Source organism: Megalobrama amblycephala, linkage group LG2 (assembly GCF_018812025.1).
Source record: "Megalobrama amblycephala isolate DHTTF-2021 linkage group LG2, ASM1881202v1, whole genome shotgun sequence".
Classification (NCBI taxonomy): domain Eukaryota; kingdom Metazoa; phylum Chordata; class Actinopteri; order Cypriniformes; family Xenocyprididae; genus Megalobrama; species Megalobrama amblycephala.
Genome location: NC_063045.1, coordinates 31,486,183 through 31,507,140, shown reverse-complemented (window position 1 = coordinate 31,507,140; position 20,958 = coordinate 31,486,183). Strand labels below are relative to the sequence as shown.

The following is a 20,958-nucleotide window of genomic DNA, read 5'->3' as shown; positions in this document are numbered from 1 at the left end:
TGTTTATATTATTTGTATCCTTGCTCTATTGTATTTATTTGTGCTGTTGCTTGTAGTTTGATTATTTGTTCTTATTCTTTTCTTTTATTTTGACAGCAGTCCTTTTTCCCCTGAACATAGCACATACTGAACCGTACCAAAACAGTGACCCTAAACCGTGATAAAAACCGAACCGTGGGTAATCTGAACCGTTACACCCCTAATAATTGATGCAAACTTTCCGTTCAGTCTGACTTAATAACCAACTGATGTGTGCTGTGGCTTTCTCCCAATAGTTTGTTTTCCAACTGTGCTCAAAAAATGGTTACAGCCTTGCTTCTGAGTGTTTTTCTTGCTCTACCTGGACAATTCTGAGTTGATGTTGTCTATCAGAAATTTTTATTTTCATCATTTAGCCTTTATTAAAATGTATACTCAGTTTTTACAGTAGTAACAGCTAATGCATAGTTGCCAATTAACTTCTCCTAACTTGGTTGAGATGTGGAGAGAGACTGTGGAGTGAAGTCTCTTGTATATGCATCTTGCATAAAACGGCAGACCTTTTTTCCTTGTCCAGTTCACATGCCTTGTCGATATATTGATTGTCCACTTTTCCTTCCCATATTTAATGCTGAGGGTGTATAACATAGTGGACACATTTACAGGCTGCTCCAGAACAGTTACAACATTGACTTGCTAAAGTGATCTAGATTAGCATTCTTACTATGCACCCTGTTAAGTGATTCTGCTGTGAATTAGGTCACATTATTTGCTGTCATTATTAGTTGTAGAATGGTGTTTTGATTATCATTACCAACATTATCTTTTATTGATAGTGTTATTCGTCAAGAGTTAAAGGTTGTGGTGATTTTATGTGGACGTGAAAAATGTTTAATTCAGTATGTCCTGAAGCCCAAGTCATTACATGTGTAATACAGTATGTCCTGAAGCTGTTGGCCATCAATAATCACCACTCAATGTTACCCATATGAATCCCATCAACACGCACTCATTTGGTCAAGGACAAGTAAGAGGACGTAAGCTTCACATGCCCTTCCAGCTGGAATGAATATCCTAAAGAAATGTGCTGGTGTGGAGTGAAGAGAGAGAGACCCGAATCTAATCCCACATCTGATCATTCTGTTGGGAGTTTTATCATCGCTGATGATATGAGAGATTCTCCCTGTACTGTAGTCTTTAGAACGGAACACTCCCATTGAACCTCATCTAATGGATGTCAATACGGCCCCCGGCTCTTGCATTTGCATCGAATTGATGTTTGCTTTTTCCACAAACTAGTCAAAACCAAAGCTTTATGTTTGCTAGTGCTTTGTGCTGGGACAGGATGTTGTAAACTTCACACATTGTCATTGTAAAGTCTCCCCCGCCTTTGTGTGGATGTCCATGCAGGGTCATTTATATCCCAGGATCTGTAATGGGGCAGCTGCCTTCGTCATGGCATTGTTTCTGTGGAGGAGGGACACTTCCTGTGTTTGACCTTTCACAAACACAAGGATAACTGTGTTGCGGTGAATATATGTTATGGTTTATCTAGTCTTGAAGTCATGAGTATTTTTATGTTTACAGTTCATTTTCATTTGGATCAGTGCAACTTATACATAATTATATCTTCTTTAGACAACAGTATTATGAACCCTATGACATGAGAAAAACTTTTCTTGAAGGTAGCAGTACCAAAATGTTACCATATTTTCAAATATTTTCATCTCCATTTTTATAATGAAAATTATATGATATTGGACGATAAGTGGTCTGTGTTTGAAAATCGCCCCCTATATCCTCATTCACTATTCCCTACATTTACTCCACTAATATAGTCCACATGAAGTAGTGAATAAAAATGAATTCGGACACTGGGTGCGCTGGAAGGGCTGCTGATTTTGCTTAGTTTGAGCTTGCTGTTTAACAATCATTTGAAACTTGGCAAACTGGTAGCTCCAGTATTAATGAAGATTTATCTTGAATTCTGTCATGGAAACTAACACACATAAACCTTAATTAAACAATTTAATAAAGCAGTTCTTTTTTTTTTTTTTTTTTTTTTTTTTTTTTTAAAGACGTTTTTCAAAAAGTGTATATAATTGTTACCTAAATGTTTGATCATGCAGTGCATTTTTGTTTTTCCAATGGGGCAATAGCTTACACACAGCACAAGCTACAGGAATTACAGTAATAATCTTTAAATTAAATTAATAAATTGAATTAAGGTAAGGTAGCTCTCCAGGAGCAGGGTTGGAGACCTTTGGTCTAGAGCAGTGGTTCTCAAACTTGTTTGGTCACATCCCTCTTTAAACCTTTAAAAAAAAATCTACCCCCCCCCCTTTTATTTAAATTGAAAAACACCTGCAATAGTTTCACTTTTTAATGTCATCAAATTATTGAAAAATAACTTTTAGTGAAAGTACATGAGGACATTTAATGAACATTAAAAAAAAAAAAAATCGCGCAATATATCTCCTTTCTTACAGTATCGTAATATATTGCAATATCGCATCATAACCCCTGTATCGTGACGCATATCGTATCACCAGATTCTTGGCAATACACATCCCTAATAATCAATGGCTGCAGTGAGCTCTTTTGACAGCGCCTGCATCACGGCAGCGGAGCGGTGCGTTCACTATAGAGTACCTCAGGTATGACGTGTTTTTTAGCATTTTAGGACTTCCATCGCTTGTGGGTTATAACCAGCTTCATTTTTTTAAATTTTTTTTTATAACCTTTGTGTCTTAAACGGCGGTTGCTAACAAATTTCTAAAAGGGACTACTTCCTTTGGCGGGGACTTTAGATGTCATCATGACAAATGGGACATTTGGACAGCATTTCTCATGAAAAAGTGGATAAGTATTCATACACAGCACAGATCATAATCAACGAGCGTGTTTTTTTTTTTTTTTTTTTTTTTTTTTTTTATAGTTTTTTTTAAAATAAAGTTTGAGGAAGGTTGGTGGTGGTGACATTGAACCGCGAACATGGTGTGCTATAGTCCGTTTATAGCCTACTGTTAGCTTTTTATATGTGACGACTTTATTTAGGCTTCAAAATGTATAAATGTTGTGTTAACTTGTAAAGATTATCTTGACGTGTAAGTGTCATAACCCTTTGTTAAACACACAGCTTATTTTTTGCAATTTTCCAAAAGTCTATTTGAAAAATGCATAGGCCTTCGATCGAGGGAACCCGTGCGCCGCTAACTTCCGGATTGGCCTACAAAAACACGTCATCCCTGAGGTACTCTATAGCAGCTTGTGATGCCATCTGCTGAACAGGTGCTTTTCTATGTCTGGCTTGTCACCATCTGAACAAGTCAACAAACTGAAGAAGAACGATTCAGTGGAATTGCCGTTTAGTGCTGCTTTATAAAGGCAGAGCGCCAACCGCTATTCACGCGCTTGAATGCCATTGCAATTGCTGTTTTCTGTTTTGATTTTGTTTGTTTTCTGCTGATCTCCCGCCCCCCCCCCCCCCCCGCGCCCCGCCCCCCGCAGTACTTGTGCACCCCCCTCTAGAGCGATTCATCAGTGTATTCCATAGAAAAGTCTTCACAATTAAATGTATTAATGCTTGTATTTATCTGTGATTGCAGGAGCCTTTTGAGGATGGGTTTGCTAACGGTGAAGAGTTGACCCCTGCTGAGGAGGCCGCGGCTAAAGAGGCGTCCGAGTCTAAAGGAGTGGTGAAGTTCGGATGGATCAAAGGAGTGCTGGTAAGGACTTGCCTTAAGATGAGTTATCAAGTCAAACACCAAAGTAGAAGTCAGTCGAGTTGTAGATGTATGAAACTTTGGAAATAGAGCATCATTTGACTTGTGAATTATGGCAGCCACTCAAAATCAAAGAAAGGAATGTGGGTGATGAGTGAGATTTTTCTTCTGTGGGTGATAATTGGTCTTTCTATTAGTTTGCTATATCTGCTGCCTGTAGAGACTCATATTAGAGGCTGAATGTTAAATTGTTGTGCTGTTGTACTGTTTACTATGCTAATGCTCTCAACAAGCTGTGGCTTTGCTCAGTACAGACTCTCTGACATGAGTGGGGGGTTATTTGAATCCAGTAAAAGCTTTATGGTTCACAGATCAGCTCTGCTTCTTGTCTCTTGGTCAATATTTTGACAGGTCTTCCTTGTCCTTGAAATTGTCCTCATTTTCACCTTCCCAGTCTTAACATTTGACACCAAACAGCTTCTCATAGTGTCGACAAGTGAAAATTCATTTTCATCCAAAGTGTCTTTCAAACCACGACAGGAATTCATTCAATGTTTGAAAACGTTATGTGTTCAAATGTGTTTAGAGGATTGTTTCGGGTTCTCACTCGACAGCCTTTGCTGTGTAATGTCCATAACCTCAGAAAAAAAATTTAAACTCTTCCCTCAATTAAAAATAATAATAAAAAAAAATAAAAAAAATTGTAGGTAGAGTAAGGCACTTACAGTGAAAGTACATTACAGTTTGTGCTGTTTACTATCACCACAAGACTTAAAAATTGTTCACATGAGACTAGTGTGAAAGAATCACATACTGATCTGTGTAAAGTTATATATAATCTCTGAACTTTGCTGTCAAGACAAAGACAAAACCTTGGCATGATACACCAGAAAGGGACATTATGTACGTAGAGCAAACGCACCCACAGATACAAGAATCCTTACAGTAAGAATCCTTAAATTAGGTTAATAAATTAAATTAAAGCAACACGTAACCAGAAGTTTATTCACCTAGGACGGCAGGCACGCCACTAAAAGATAGATTCATTTAGATCAGGGGTGGGGAACGTTGATCCTGGAGGGCCATTGTCCTGCAGTTTAGCTAATTAAACACCTGAAGCTAATCAAAGTCTTCAGGATTACTAAAGTTACAGGCCGGTGAGGTTTTTTTTTTTTTTTTTTTCAGGGTTGGGGACAATGGCCCTCCAGGATCTACGTTCCCCACCCCTGATTTAGATAAAGATAGAGATATATAAAGATAGAAAATTTAGATGCTTTACAGATTAAAATAAACCACTTTAATATAAAATATTTGTGCTTTTAAAGCCTCTGGAGGTCTGGGAAGGTTTATTTCTCCTTTAAGGGTATTACTGCAACAGTGATAACTCTTTTCTGTTGTAATGGACATGACACCACACATGCTGTCGATAGACCTTAACCCGCAGCTTTCCTTCAAACATGGATGGGTTCCTGTCCAGAGGTCATTGGTCCCGGTGAATGTCATCGCCGGGCCGTGGCGAGATTTGAGAAACGGCTTTGGTCGTTGATGTTTTTGTCAGCATGAGTCTAAACTGCATCCTTCCTCTGTGCAGGTGCGCTGCATGTTAAACATATGGGGTGTGATGCTCTTCATTCGAATGACATGGATCGTGGGCCAGGCTGGAATTGGTAGGTTTGACTTTGGTCGGCCATGTGAATTAGCACTTCAATTCACAAGCAAACTCTTGTGTTTTCCATCGAGCTGCTGTCATTTCTCATGCACATGCTGAATGTTGCTGTGAGGCGCTATGAGAGGTCTGCTGTCATTTTACTGACACCGTACCAAAGAACACTGGAAATATACTGAATATGAAGCCGGACAAACAGCTAGTGTTTAGTGCTATCTTTGATTAAAGATGAGTCGGTAGAGATGTTCACTGTCATTTCACATTTTTATTTCCACAGCGTACTCCTGCATCATTGTTATTATGGCAACTGTTGTGACTACCATCACGGGCTGCTCGACTTCTGCGATTGCAACCAATGGCTTTGTACGAGGAGGTAATTTATAAAAAAAAAAAAAAAAAAAAATGAAATGTGCATTTACACTGCGCAAATTTAAATCATAGATAATTCAGTTATACCACAGGGACCCTTTGAATGGATTTTTGTTTGGATTAAGTTATTCACCATGTGCAAAATGATAGCCTATAAATTTTAATCTTCATTTTGAGCTCCAGTCCTTCTTTATCAGATACCCCTATGGCCAGGAACACCATCTAATCTATCATGACACAATGTGAATTTAATGCTTATATTTCTGTAAACATCCAAATATTGATAATCAATAATTTACTAATTATTTACCCAAATTATAAGAGGGTTGACATGTTAAGCTCATCTTTGGACAGATGACACTTCTTCGGACACAACATCACAAAAATTATGGAAAAGAGGAGACTTTTTCTTGTCCTTGCAATGTTCACATTTTGTTGTTTGTGTTCTGGAGTAGTATGTTCAATAAAAGATAGTTATGATTTTCAGTAAAGCAGAGGAAGCATCAGCTTGGCATGCTACGAATATGCCTGGCCTACAGAAAAGTGCAGTTTGTTTAATCTATCTAATATGGTGTTGTTCATACTATAAAATAGAGATGGTAGAAAATATTCTCTCTTTCTAATGATTCTGGATCGATTCTGAGCTTAGTTATTAATCACAGATGCGCAGCGGCACTGCGTGTGCTGCTTTTCCCCTGGTTTCACTGACAAGGCTTAAGATAGTCCCAGACTAAAATAAATATTTGAGCTGTCTTAACTGAAAGCAACTTGCACTGACATGTGCCATTGTTTTGTCTCAAGATGCACACCATTAATGTTTTTTTTCTAAAACACGTTTATAAAAGCTACTTAGCTGTCCTAATTAAACTAAGGCCTAATCCTGGCTTAATCTAAGTTTAATCTAATAATATATTATTCGAGGTGCCTAAAGATTCTTAAAAAATAAGCTTAAAAGCTTAAAAAGAGCTTAAAAAATAATTGCATATTAAATCGCAATCGATATTGGTAAAAATAATCGCAATTATTTTCCAAAATCGTTCAGGCCTACTATGTACCCTGCTGAAAAATCCAGCATTGCAAAACATACCTTGTTTTTTGTATGCTGGGACCTGCATTGGATGCTGGATGCTGGTTTGCTGGTCCCAGCATAGGAAGCAGGAGTGCTGGTGGACCAGCTACAACCAGCTCAGTTTTGCTTGAGAACAGCTTGACTATGCTGGTCACACTGTACATTCCTAAATGGGTTAACATCCTTATTTGCATATTTGTGGTGTCACTGATTGGACAAACGCAGAATGCAATATGCTTGCATAAAGGCTCTAGCATTGCTCCGGAGCAGGGTTTCATAACCCCAGGTAAAAAGTGGTGCTAACCCCACTTCTAAATTAGAGGGGTACAATGTTCCCTTATCTGGGGTTAAAAGCAGGGTTTAGAACGATGATAACCTAGGGTCAAGTGTAATGTGAAAAGTCCTTTATTGTTCCTCAGGTCTTCAGAGCTGAGTTTTTCCTCATTTTGGTGGTCTTTTTTTGAGCTCCTGGCTAATTGTCTCTAATGTAATTATTTTCACTAAGACTCCTTCACTAAGTCTGAGTGCATGAGTGTGACGACACACCTAACTGTTCTGGCATTAAAGTAACGACAGAAGAAGGTACAGTAAGGTAAACGGCAAATCGCTTCCAATTCTCACAGCATGTGGGGAAATTCAATAGTGTTTTGAGATCTCAGTGTTTTTCTGTCAGGTGATCAAGCAGTTCATTGGCAGTCTGGAAGTCAGAAATGGATAGTTGACCCACTCTGTAGGCCTCCATCTGAGAGACAGGGCTGATGGCACTAGATAACATTTTTGTTTCAGTGTGTAAGTGAAATCAATATTTTTCCATGAGCACCTCAGGCATTAGTTATTAACCCAGTCATGGGAGGGTGTGTATTTGTAGGATTGGGTTTGTTTGAGATGCTCATGGATATTTAGCTGTCACTGTCACTCATAGATATTTAGCTGTCACATTTTCCCACACTCACAGGACATAATATTTACTTTTTGACATATTTCCTTTTTCAGCATTGTATGCAGATTTTTCTAATTTTATGTATGTGCTAATGCTCTCTGCCACTGAGGTGAGTAGCCGTTAATCTGAGATTAGGCCTAATCGTCCCTGGTATTCTAGTAATTTATTAAACACCCTCCCCCACACACTCTTTCATAAATAAGATCTATCTTAAATGCTCACTCAAGTCTTTGCTCATACTCAATCTGTGCTTTTTCATAGGGGTGGGAATCTTTTGGAATCTCACAATTCGTTTACAATTGATTCTTGGGGTTATGATTCAATTTAAAAATTGATTCTCAATTTTGAATTGAATTTCGATTCACTGTATGCATAGATTTGATTTTAGATTTGATTCTAATCTATAAAAATATATGAAAAAAAAAAAACTGTTTCCCCCAGTTGATTTATATTAAATACAACTCATCTGTTATTAAACTCACAAGTAATTAAAGTTTAAAGTTTTGTTGAATTATTATTTTTCAATCTCATGTTATTGTTTTACTTCAAGCAATTTATAATGCCTAAATTTTATTATCTATTAACTAGTCTCATCTTAACTATTTTATTCATAATAAATTACATTTCCTGCCTTTTAAGTTTTAGGGTATTGGTAATACTAGTTTTATTGTTTATATTTGTTTCCCTGGTACCATGTATGTTTATTATATTGCGTTTTTAAGGGGCTTGTTTTGCTTTTTTCTGTGATATCTGGCAACCCTTCACCTGGAGCTTTAATGAAGAGAGGGAAGAGTTCAGAAGTGAATAAAAGGAGAGCAGCAGTATGCAAACTGAACAGAAGCTACTGTTAGTGGAGTTATTTAATAAGGTAGTTTAAATTATACATGGCTTGTAACTGCATTTTTATTTTAGCCAGTGGAGAATGAGATACCGCCACTGCTCAGCCTTTCATATTCGCCTCTCACGGCGTGAGCACTCAAGTGTCTTTTTCATCATTAAATGACCGAACACTAATTGGAACCAGATGATAATCACACATTTTAGAGTTATACATTATTTAAGTCTCTCTCTCTCTCTCTCTCTCTCTCTCTCTCTCTCTCTCTCTCTCTCTCTCTCTCTCTCTCTCTCTCTCTCTCTCTCTCTCTCTCTCTCTCTCTCTCTCTCTCTCTCTCTCTCTCTCTCTCTCTCTCTCTCTCTCTCTCTCTCTCTCTCTTTCTTTCACTTCTAAAAAAAAAATTATAGATTTGGTTTTAATATGGCAAGTTGTTTTAAACAAAGCTGAGAGTACTACTATTATTGGTAACTGAACCCATTATGATCTTATCCATAGGGGTACCTCAGAGTTTGGTTCTGGGTCTCCTCTTCTTCTCAGTTTATACTACAAAAAACACAAGGGGAGTGCTAGAATTAGACAATTGTGGAAGTCTGTGTAGCATTTGTCAGAGTTTTGGGGGCACAGATTGTAGGCAAAGTTGCCAAATGATGCTGGATGAAATAAAATAAAGAATTAAATAAGCAATTTATGTTGGGCCTAGCACTGAACTTGATGACTTTGTGCAAGTGTTTATGTGCACCTATTCATGAAATCATAATGTTATGATTTTCAGAATATTTTGAAAATTCTCCTAATGCAAAGGATAACCAATAAGTCAACATTAAATTGTGTCTTCTGAAAGTTGATCTGTTTTAATCTTTTCTTCAGGTGGAGCATATTACTTAATATCTCGAAGTTTGGGCCCAGAGTTTGGAGGCTCCATTGGTCTGATTTTTGCCTTTGCCAATGCTGTGGCCGTAGCCATGTACGTCGTGGGCTTTGCGGAAACTGTTGTTGAGCTACTCATAGTAAGAGATACAATTATATTCTGTCATATATTGCTCATAATTTATTGCTTTAATATGATGGTGTATAGAATGGTAGATAAAATAATCATATGTGTTTGTGTCTTTAGAATTCTGGAGCACTCATGTTTGATCAAATTAATGATGTCAGAATCATTGGAACCATTACGGTCATCCTGCTTCTTGGCATTTCAGTGGCTGGAATGGAATGGGAGGCCAAGGCAGGAAATTTATTGTGTATTTATTGTGTATTTTCTCTGAAAATTAGCCAGTGCTGACCATTTTAATTCATGATTTGTCAACATGATTTTGTTTCATAGGCTCAGATTTTTCTCTTGGTCATTTTGATCACTGCCATTTTCAATTACTTTATTGGCTCCTTCATCCCTGTTGAGTCCAAGGAGAAATTTGGCTTCTTCAGCTATGACAGTAAGAATACGCACTTAAATTAATCTAGACCAGTGGTTCTCAACTGGTTTGTCGTGGCTCATCATTCACATTGTTTTTATATAACGTAACTACATAATTATCTAACCTTTTTAGCTGGCATCTTGGCGGATAACTTTGGCCCAGACTTTCGAGGAGAAACATTTTTCTCAGTTTTTTCCATCTTCTTCCCGGCGGCCACAGGCATTTTGGCTGGTGCCAACATCTCAGGAGATCTAGCAGTTAGTGTTGCCATTAATGTCCTCACCACATATTTATTGTTCGTCACATACACAGTTCATCACTGACAAGGATCACTGTAAATGTTTAATTTCTCTAAGGACCCTCAAATGGCCATCCCAAAAGGAACACTTTTGGCTATTCTCATAACGGGCCTCGTGTACATTGGCGTGGCCATTTCTGCAGGTAAACCTGCTATATTTCTGTTAGAAATATATATCATATGAAGTACTACTGTATCAGTTTTTTTCTGATATATTAATTGATTTGTTGAAAGGTGCTTGCATCGTGCGGGATGCTACAGGTTTTGAGAGCAACATTACTCTCAGTGGTATTGTAAACTGCACTGATGCGGCCTGTAAGTTCGGCTATGACTTCACTTCCTGCAGACCTACGGTTGAGGGAGAAAAGTCTTCCTGCAAGTTTGGCCTTCACAATGATTTCCAGGTACATCATCAACAGCAGACATGGCCTTTTCTACATTATCACTCTGTTCCAAATCCTAGTGATTTCCCAGAGTAGCATTTTAAGGCCTTGTAGATGTACTGATGTTGCAAAGTCTGTTCCACATGGTAGACAGCAGACTTTGGCCAAAATTAGTGCTCTATGTGTTAGCGTTAAAAATCACTTAGAGGGTTCTATTTCAGTAAGGACATAAACCGCATTTGAGACTCAACACATTAAGATTTGGAACAGAAAGACACTGAAAGGATTGTGAATTAAGGATTGGTGACTGAATGTCTTGTGCTGTAGGTCATGAGTGTGGTGTCGGGCTTCAGTCCCCTCATCACAGCGGGGATCTTCTCTGCGACCCTCTCCTCTGCCCTGGCGTCTCTCGTCAGTGCCCCAAAAGTGTTCCAGGTGAGTGTCTTATCTGCTGCTTCATCGACTCATCTTCGACTCATCTTCATGAAGTCTATCTTGACTTAACAGTAGTGTGTGTTAGCATTAGTATAAGTACAGTTGAGTGGTTTCACTCCAGCGCTTGAATGAGCTCAGTAATGTTGGAACTTGTCTTGCTGATTTGATAGATTTTTCTATTTCCCTCAGGCTTTATGCAAAGACAATATCTATCCTGGAATCACTGTTTTTGGGAAGGGCTACGGCAAGAACAACGAGCCCTTGCGAGGATATCTACTCACCTTTGCCATTGCCTTGGCCTTCATTCTCATTGGTAGGCAGAAATCAACTAATCAAACTGTTTTATTCATCAAAGATGATGTCACCTCACTCTGAAATGAACATGTTTTTCATTTCTCCAGCGGAGTTGAACGTCATCGCCCCAATCATTTCCAATTTCTTCCTGGCATCATACGCTCTCATCAACTTTTCTGTGTTTCACGCGTCACTGGCTAATTCCCCCGGTAAGACATTCTTCCATTTGTACGAGTTGGAAAACTGAACCAGTTGAGTTATGAATTCATGTTGTAGACATGCTGGGTCATGTCTCCACAGACACCAGAGTGTTCAAATATCATTAGTGTCAGTATGGTACATCTCAACCTCTAACACATGTGAGGAATTTTGCTTTGGTTTGTTATGTGCAGAGTAGATTTTAATATCTGTCATTTTCCATGAATGAGTTAAAGAAGGGGACTTGAAACTGACAGTTTTGTTATTTCAATAAAGGGTCAGTGAAATTAGGTGCATAAAGGCCCTTACCTATTTCATAATCACCACAGACCAGTGGTAGTTCGAAGGTGTTAAACAGCCGGAGGTAATTTTTCTGGTTTCTGCTTTGGCAAGAACTTTTTGGCCTGACTTTTGTTTAAAATGTCACACCAGTTTCAGTTTGTTCTTTGATTTTGCCAGAACTGTATAATGGCTTTAACATTCAAATGTTGATCGACCTCAGAAACTCAATGTTTTTTTGTTTTTTGTTTTGTTTTTTTTATATTAGCATATATTTGAAACTGTTACTAAATTATTGTCTATAAAACCTTGATTTATGTGATTTATCATTATTTGCAATAAATATTAAATAACTGCATGAATGAAGTCCTAGGTAAAATGAGTTTTCAGATTTAGCCTTAGTTAGATCTAATGTGACCATATCCAAAAGATTAACAGTAATTAACTTTAGCAGAAGGGTAGAACGATTGAGCTGGATAAATGCAGTCACTACCACAATTTGTAAAAATGGAGAAAATGCAGTGATATGGTCTTTTCATCAGGGGCTTCTCACAGTGTTTAAAAAACTTTGCAAAGTTCCTATGTAAGGAGATGTTTTTGTTGTACTGTAGAGAGTTTTCATTCTTACAGGTGTGTTACTCAACTTTTATATCTGAATGAAAATGAAAGTCTTTTCATTTCTGAATGGCATCATGTAATTGACTGTATTTCTTGTTTTTGAGGATATAATTTTACACATTTCTTTATTCTTTGTGTAAAGAGGTTTGTTTTTCCCTCAATACCAAAGCTCTAGAAGACCAACAGGTAGATATCTTCACTTCTGACACTATATAGTCTCTGCACACAATTGCATGAACATAAAGGGTACGTGTAGATTTCCCACGACACATTTCACAGATGCCATGTAAAAAGCTTTTGTACCCTTTATGTCATGTAGTTTCTGTAGCATTACAAGGTAATCGTGACTCCACTAAATCCCATTACTCTAGTATGTGTCCTGTGTTCAAGAAACCTTCCTAGTTATGGTAACCTCTCATATACGTATCCTAACTGGTGCTAACTTCATTTAATCAATTCTGTTTTCATGCTTTTATAAAACTGTGACATTTCAACTGTATAAACCGTTATGTCTTGACGTGACTGATTTGTATTGTAAAGACTCATAGAACATTGAGAGGCTTTGACACTGTTAACAACCTCGTATGAAATGTCTTGAACAGATCCCATGTCCTCGTGGGCATGAGGACAGCCGGCAGATTCTGGACACTGTTCAGAGATACACGCCGTCCCTTCCCCACTTTCACTAGCAGCTCACAGTTGTCCTATCACACACCCGTGTGCCATTGTTTGTGTCCCATACTGTTACCTAATGTAGCAGAATGGCACAGTTAGCACATTCGTACCACAAAGAACTATTGTTGGTTTTAGCCCAACTATTTGTTCCAATATGTTGGCTCCAGTTGATGGTTGTAATAAGGGTATTTTGACCTTTTACCATGTTGCCAAATCCTAACCCATACTACTGCAGGTACCCTATATTTTGACTGGAGATCTCTAAGTGTATGTTTGTTGGGCAGGATGGAGGCCGAGTTTCAAGTACTACAACATGTGGGTGTCTCTTGCTGGGGCAAGCCTATGTTGTGTCGTCATGTTTATCATCAACTGGTGGGCGGCCCTCTTGACCAACGTCATTGTCTTATCCCTCTACATCTATGTCAGCTACAAGAAACCAGGTGAACATATTCAAGCATCAGTCATATGTTCTTCAGCACAGAAATATTCTAACTAATGCTTCCACGGGTTAATGGGGTTCTTGTTTTGCGAAATTGGCTCTTTATGAAATTGTTGCGGTCTTACAGATGTGAACTGGGGTTCGTCCACTCAAGCTCTGACATATCATCAGGCCCTGACACACAGTTTACAGCTGTGCGGAGTAGCTGACCACATCAAAACCTACAGGTAATAGAGCCTCTGTGTGGCTGTGTGTTTCATGTTTGTTCAACCTGTAATTACTCAAAAACTTTATAAATCACTTATTTCTATAATGTTTCAGATGATTTTTTCCCCTTTTGATTTAGTTTCCTACTGGAAGGCTTGTTCAAATGATCTTGACTCGTTTATGTGCTGGATGCATTCATTATCACACTGAATGTATTTAGGGCTGTTGGTGCTTTAAGGCTGGAATAAACTACATGACTTTTAAAATCTGAAGAGATTTTAAAACTCTAGTTATCGTGCACTTGCTGACTTTGGTTACAAATGAACCAGTGCTTCACAAACCTGTCCTGGGACTCCCACCACTGCACTTTTTTGATGTCTCCCTTATCTAACACGCATTTGATTTAACCAGCTCATTAGTAGAAATTGATTTGAAATCCGTTTGTGTGTAAATGTACATTTTTTTTTTTTTTTTTTTTTTTTTTTTTTTTTTTTTTTACCAACATTTTCCACTTCTAATACTATTACTATTGTAGTAATTAAATATTTGCTTAGTTTTCAATATCCCAGGACAGGTTTGAGAAGCACTGAACTAAACGAGTCACACCCAACCAGAATTTAGGGTCATGTTCTGAACATAACAAACTCATGCTCAGTATTCCAAAGAGATCCATCATAAGATCCATGTGCTTAAGCTCTAGAGATGATGTTTAAGAAGACATGGAGCATATCATCTGATTTAATGTACTTTGTAATCATTATCATTACAAAGCAGTAATGATAAATATAATAAAGTTGATAGCAAAAAAAAAAAAAAAAGAACCGTTTCTAAAACCATTTCAAAGAAATTTTGCTGTGTACCACTTAATTCCATCCAGAGGCTGGCTGTGACCTACCAAATGGTTTTACGCATCGATTAACTGAGCTGAATACTAGTTTGATAGCAAGTTTATATATTGAGTTGATTTTAGTGAGCAGTTAATAATGATCTGTCCCCTAAACCAAGTCATCATATTTACATTTTTTTATATGGACTCAAAAGAAAAGACGCAAGGTAAATGACAAAACTCAGTTAATTGCTGTACATAACATTTGTAAAAATGCAATGCGCATATAATGAATTATTAACTTTACGTTTTTAGATGAAAATTGTCAGCAGTACTGTAGTATCTGGGGTGCTCCAGTAATAAGTGGAGGACAAGTGGAGGATAATAATTCCAAATAATCCTGCACCATGATGAAGCTTTGAATTAAGGCAATATTAAATATTTAAATGTTTAATTCAAAGTATATCTTATGGATAATTTATTCTAATGGGGCCTGTTTGATTTTAATTTACCCCTAAACATTAACTATTCCATTAACTATCAAAAATGTACTAACATATACAGTAATTAATGTGTCCGTTATTCACGCATGAATCTATATGACTCCAGTCATAGGTACGGTTAGCGTTTCACTGTTCTCTTGACAAGTTTATGCTTTGACTAACCATTTTTCATCAAAATCATCTTGAAAATTGTAATCATTGATTGTTATACAAAGTGTCTTTTTTTTCTTTTTCTTTTTTAAATGTTATCAAAATATGTAAAATGATTGAGTGTCTAAGACATGCATGAAAAATCAGAATGGAATTGATTGAGGAAAAAAATAATGTAATAGTGTTTTGTTTCATTAGTTAGTTCATTAGTTCTCTAGATTTACTGTGAGGACTGTGATCTTTAGTGCAACGTCTTCTGATCAGACACCAGATGAAGATGCTTTTGTGTATGTGCTCAGACTGAAATCACATGTTGAGAGCAGAGAAGTGCTACTCGATCCTCCTGGGTCAGAGATTACCGTATTTCTGACAGTACCTTCAAATCAAATGCTTTACCCTCTACATAATCCTGTTTTATTCTTAACATTTTTGCTTTGAAGCTCTCTAATCTGAGCTGGTTTGTTCTGCTCTTGACTGGACTGATGACCCTCGAGGTCATGAGAATGTTATGCACTGCACACTGTGCTGCTTTTGCTTGATGAGTTTATGGCGTTTGTACGTAGCTGTCGAGTGTTCTGTGGATCCTGCAGTGTCTGATGTTTAGATGACATGTGCAGGTGTTGTGTGTCTCTTCTAGGCCACAGTGTCTGGTGATGACTGGAGCTCCAAACTCACGTCCGGCTATTCTTCATCTGGTCCATGCCTTCACCAAGAACGTGGGTCTGATGGTGTGCGGTCATGTGCGCATTGTGAGTACCTCAACACTCGTCCTGTTTTCCTACTGTAACATCTTATATTTGTCAATAAATGGAAGACGTTATGTGTGTTGTTTTAGGAGCATGTAGATTGTTGTGCAGTCAGTGTTTGAATGTGCTTATTGAAAAATTTAATATTTTTTTTTTATATAATACAGTAATATTATTGATTTGACTGCACTGGCACTATTGGATGAGAACTGAACTGAGCTGGACGATGACATCACTGTTTTCTATAGAGCTGCTTTATAGATGAATTAAATTCATTTCATAATTGATCTTTACACAGTTATTGAACTGAATGAATCAACACTGGACTTTTTAGAGCTGCTTTACAGCTGAATTGAACTCAGCTTGCTTGTTTGATGATTATTTTCCTGTTTAACCTTGTGAAGCTGCTTTGAAAAAGTCTCTATTGTATAAAGCACTGCAGTATATAAATAAAGGTGTCTTGATTTAAGGTTCCTTTGGTGTGAATTCAACTTGTCTCTTTCTTTTTGTTTCTGTGCTTGTTCAGAGTTCTCGGCGGCCCAACTTCAAAGAGCTGAACAGTGATATGGTACGCTACCAGAGGTGGCTCCTTAATAACAAGTCCAAGGCATTTTACACACCCGTGGTGGCTGAAGACCTTCGTCAAGGAACCCAGTACCTGCTGCAGGTGTGTGTAATATGTCTTGATTTCTGAGGGTTTTTTTTATTGCCCTATTCACAAAATATTTGTTTAATACTTGCTTATAAAATGTTGCTCACTGCTTCTCCTACAAATTTTGTCCAGTCTTTACCAAAGTTGGCTCACATCATCTGCATGTCAATCCTCACAAAATTACTGCATTTTTAGCGTTTTTGTTGGTCAGAAGCTCATTTGCACCAATTGGCCTAAAATTGGGCTTTTTATATACCCGTCTTTCTCTACATTATTGGACATGCTAACTGTGGCCGTAAATCAAAAAGACTAAATAAACATACCAAATGTTTTATTAAAAAATGCAAAATGTTTGAGAATTGGGGTATAGGAAATGTCATGAGCTCAGTGTAAAAACATTTTTTGCCTATGGAATGTCCTAATAATGAGAAGAGTACCAAAGTGTGTATGTGTGTTTTACAGGCTGCTGGACTGGGTAGATTGAGGCCCAACACTCTGGTACTTGGTTTCAAAAACGATTGGTGTATTGGAGATATAAAGGATGTTGAGACCTACATAAACATAATACAGTGAGTTTAATTTTCTTTTTTGAAATCAATCCACTAATAATAATTATCTTCTTGAATTAGTGTCATCAGCTTCTACTATGCTAATACAGTGATACAAGTGGTTTGTTTGCCTGAAATCTGGTTTCTTGAGTTTTTTTTTTTTTTTCTTTCTGCGGTAGAGAAAGAAATAGATGCAAAAAATGCAAAACGGCTTGTCACTGAGGCAGCTGTACCATCAAAGATACTTGCTGTCAGAAATGTTTGTACACATAGTAGTTCCTTCAAGTGGACCACACCAGTGATGAGCTGTTGCAAGCCTAACAGCACAATGTTTTAACTTTTTTTTTTCTTTTTTTTTTTTTCTGACATTCAGTTTGAGTCATGAATGTTTTTTTTTTTTTTTTTTTGAGGTGCACTTATGTATTTCTAGTGTATGTACATCTCATGAATGTCTGGTAGATGTTTGACCAAATGCAGCTTTGAAGTAAATGGTTTGGGTCTTCCTCCTGTGAGACATTAACGCTTGTTTATTTATATGTGTGTGTGTGTGTAGTGATGCGTTTGATTTTCAGTATGGTGTTGTCATTCTAAGACTACGAGAGGGACTTGATATTTCTCACATTCAAGGCCAAGGTACAGTGCTGTACATTTAGTAACTACATTACATTAACCAGTTACTTTTAAAAATAAGCATATTTTGACAAATGCTTCTGTTTAGTGCTGTTGCGTTATCATGAAGACAGCCTCTGTTAGCTTCAGGAAAATGTGTAATCAGCAGTTCACTAGCTATGAACTACACAAGTAGGATATTCTGTTCCTATGAGAGGGAATGTAAAGGAAAGTATATTATATATCTTTAAAACCTTTAAAACATTGAGATGCAGAGCGTGATGTATATAGCTAGACATGCATGATAGGCCTTTAGTGTTTGTGTGGATGAAATTGTCCATGTAATGAGGTCATTTTCAGTTAACTTGCCATTCACGCTTAATTTGAATTTGCCTTGACCTCAAAGCTGAACTTTCCATTGTCTCTAAAGATGATTCTTCAGGTATGAAGGATGTGGTGGTTTCGGTTGACGTGAGTAAAGACTCGGATGGAGACTCGTCCAAACCCTCCTCCAAGGCCACCAGTGTTCAGAACAGCCCAGCTGTCCAGAAAGGTTGGCACTTTTACATTTCCATATGTTCATGAAGAAGCTCTTGTTTTGAAGTTTTACATTATTTGCACTTGTTCTTCACAGAGTTATGTGTATCCTTTAAATAATCTTCTGTTCTAGAAAATGCTGAAAGCGAAAACGCAGATGAGTTTATTTCCCAGGAGTTTTGTAAAATGTTCCACTTCGGCAGTAGTTGCTGAGAGTGGAAGTCATATGTTGACCTTCTGATCCATCATGTCCCTTTGGGGCCAGTTCTCATCAAAAGCATTTCACATCCCAGTTCATCCACACTCCATGTGTTTTCTGAAATGTTTCCCCCCTACAACACAACAACAACAAAAAAAAAGTGTTCTCAGAAGTGTCCAGGCTGGGAAAAGTGCGAGTGTTTACACGGCTCATGTTTGTAGGTTGTCTATGATAAATTACATGGAGGTCTGAAGTATTGGCCCTCTCAGCACCATCTGACATCGGAGGGCTCTCTGAAGGCTGAGAAAATATGCATAAAAAACAAATATAGCTGCAAGCGGCGATCAAAAGGGGTCAAGCAGATGAGAGAACTTGAGAAAATGACCAGAATTGCCAAATATGAAAGTGCTTTTTTTTTTTTAAAGATGTGCAGCTTCATTGATCGCATGCATTGAGGATTTTAGTGAAGGAGAATTTGCTGAAATTTGGCCAGTCACCAGATGTCCATGTGTACCTATTTTCCTGAATGTGCATTCACAAAAATGTTCTGATCTAGACCACACCTAAAGAGTTCATTGGCTTGTATTTGCCAAATTTCTAAGACAACACTGACAACATAAATTGGTTTCTAAATGCACATTCGATTTGAGTCAAATAAAATTATTTTATTTTTAGTTATTAAAAAATAAATAAATAAAAAATCCTTTCACCTAAAATGGCATTAAACTTAAAGTAAACCCATACACAAAACAACCTGCCCCCAAAACCCACAAAATCACATGAAAATGTCACATAATTTGTTAAAAAACAAAAAAACAATTCATCAATGCAGAACACGCACAGTAATAAGTACACAGTAAGTGACACCATAACATATCCTAGATAGAGAATGAATGCAAACACACGTAGAAACACATACAGTGGGTACGGAAAGCATTCAGACCCCCTTAAATTTTTCACTCTTTGTTATATTGCAGCCATTTGCTGAAATCATTTCATTTTTTTTTTCCTCATTAATGTACACACAGCACCCCATATTGACAGAAAAACACAGAATTGTTGACATTTTTGCAGATTTATTAAAAAAGAACAACTGAAATATCACATGGTCCTAAGTATTCAGACCCTTTGCTCAGTATTTAGAAGCACCCTTTTGATCTAATACAGCCATGAGTCTTTTTGGGAAAGATGCAACAAGTTTTTCACACCTGGATATGGGGATCCTCTGCCATTCCTCCTTGCAGATCCTCTCCAGTTCTGTCAGGTTGGATGGTAAACGTTGGTGGACAGCCATTTTTAGGTCTCTCCAGAGATGCTCAATTGGGTTTAAGTCAGGGCTCTGGCTGGGCCATTCAAGAACAGTCACAGAGTTGTTGTGAAGCCACTCCTTCGTTATTTTAGCTGTGTGCTTAGGGTCATTGTCTTGTTGGAAGGTAAACCTTCGGCCCAGTCTGAGGTCCTGAGCACTCTGGAGAAGGTTTTCGTCCAGGATATCCCTGTACTTGGCCGCATTCATCTTTTCCTCGATTGCAACCAGTCGTCCTGTCCCTGCAGCTGAAAAACGCCCCCACAGCATGATGATGCCACCACCATGCCTCACTGTTGGGACTGTATTGGACAGGTGATGAGCAGTGCCTGGTTTTCTCCACACATACCGCTTAGAATTAAGGCCAAAAAGTTCTATCTTGGTCTCATCAGACCAGAGAATCTTATTTCTCACCATCTTGGAGTCCTTCAGGTGTTTTTTAGCAAACTCCATGCAGGCTTTCATGTGTCTTGCACTGAGGAGAGGCTTCCGTCGGTCCACTCTGCCATAAAGCCCCGACTGGTGGAGGGCTGCAGTGATGGTTGACTTTCTACAACTTTCTCCCATCTCCCTACTGCATCTCTGGAGCTCAGCCACAGTGATCTTTGGGTTCTTCTTTACCTCTCTCACCAAGGCTCTTCTCCCCCGATAGCTCAGTTTGGCCGGACGGCCAGCTCTAGGAAGGGTTCTGGTCGTCCCAAACGTCTTACATTTAAGGATTATGGAGGCCACTGTACTCTTAGGAACCTTAACCTTTTTTTGTAACCTTGGCCAGATCTGTGCCTTGCCACAATTCTGTCTCTGAGCTCTTCAGGCAGTTCCTTTGACCTCATGATTCTCATTTGCTCTGACATGCACTGTGAGCTGTAAGGTCTTATATAGACAGGTGTGTGGCTTTCCTAATCAAGTCCAATCAGTAGCAGCTGGACTCAAATGAAGGTGTAGAACCATCTCAAGGATGATCAGAAGAAATGGACAGCACCTGAGTTAAATATATGAGTGTCACAGCAAAGGGTCTGAATACTTAGGACCATGTGATATTTCAGTTTTTCTTTTTT

At 38.0% G+C, this 20,958-nt stretch overlaps 1 protein-coding gene across 2 annotated transcripts in view; it reads left to right on the top strand.

Annotated features, from left to right (window-relative positions):
• The window catches only part of slc12a2 (solute carrier family 12 member 2), a 72,647-nt gene that overhangs the window by 39,395 nt on the left and 12,294 nt on the right, over positions 1-20,958 (top strand). For both annotated transcript variants that reach the window (XM_048170355.1, XM_048170347.1), the window contains exons 2-20: positions 3,588-3,707; positions 5,296-5,371; positions 5,648-5,743; positions 9,451-9,590; positions 9,698-9,808; positions 9,908-10,016; positions 10,131-10,255; positions 10,355-10,439; positions 10,531-10,700; positions 11,007-11,114; positions 11,304-11,427; positions 11,516-11,617; positions 13,463-13,618; positions 13,745-13,844; positions 15,941-16,052; positions 16,576-16,716; positions 17,164-17,270; positions 17,803-17,882; positions 18,289-18,411. In XM_048170355.1, the coding sequence (XP_048026312.1) occupies positions 3,588-3,707; positions 5,296-5,371; positions 5,648-5,743; positions 9,451-9,590; positions 9,698-9,808; positions 9,908-10,016; positions 10,131-10,255; positions 10,355-10,439; positions 10,531-10,700; positions 11,007-11,114; positions 11,304-11,427; positions 11,516-11,617; positions 13,463-13,618; positions 13,745-13,844; positions 15,941-16,052; positions 16,576-16,716; positions 17,164-17,270; positions 17,803-17,882; positions 18,289-18,411 (2,185 nt within the window). The remainder of the gene's footprint in view (positions 1-3,587; positions 3,708-5,295; positions 5,372-5,647; positions 5,744-9,450; positions 9,591-9,697; positions 9,809-9,907; positions 10,017-10,130; positions 10,256-10,354; positions 10,440-10,530; positions 10,701-11,006; positions 11,115-11,303; positions 11,428-11,515; positions 11,618-13,462; positions 13,619-13,744; positions 13,845-15,940; positions 16,053-16,575; positions 16,717-17,163; positions 17,271-17,802; positions 17,883-18,288; positions 18,412-20,958) is intronic.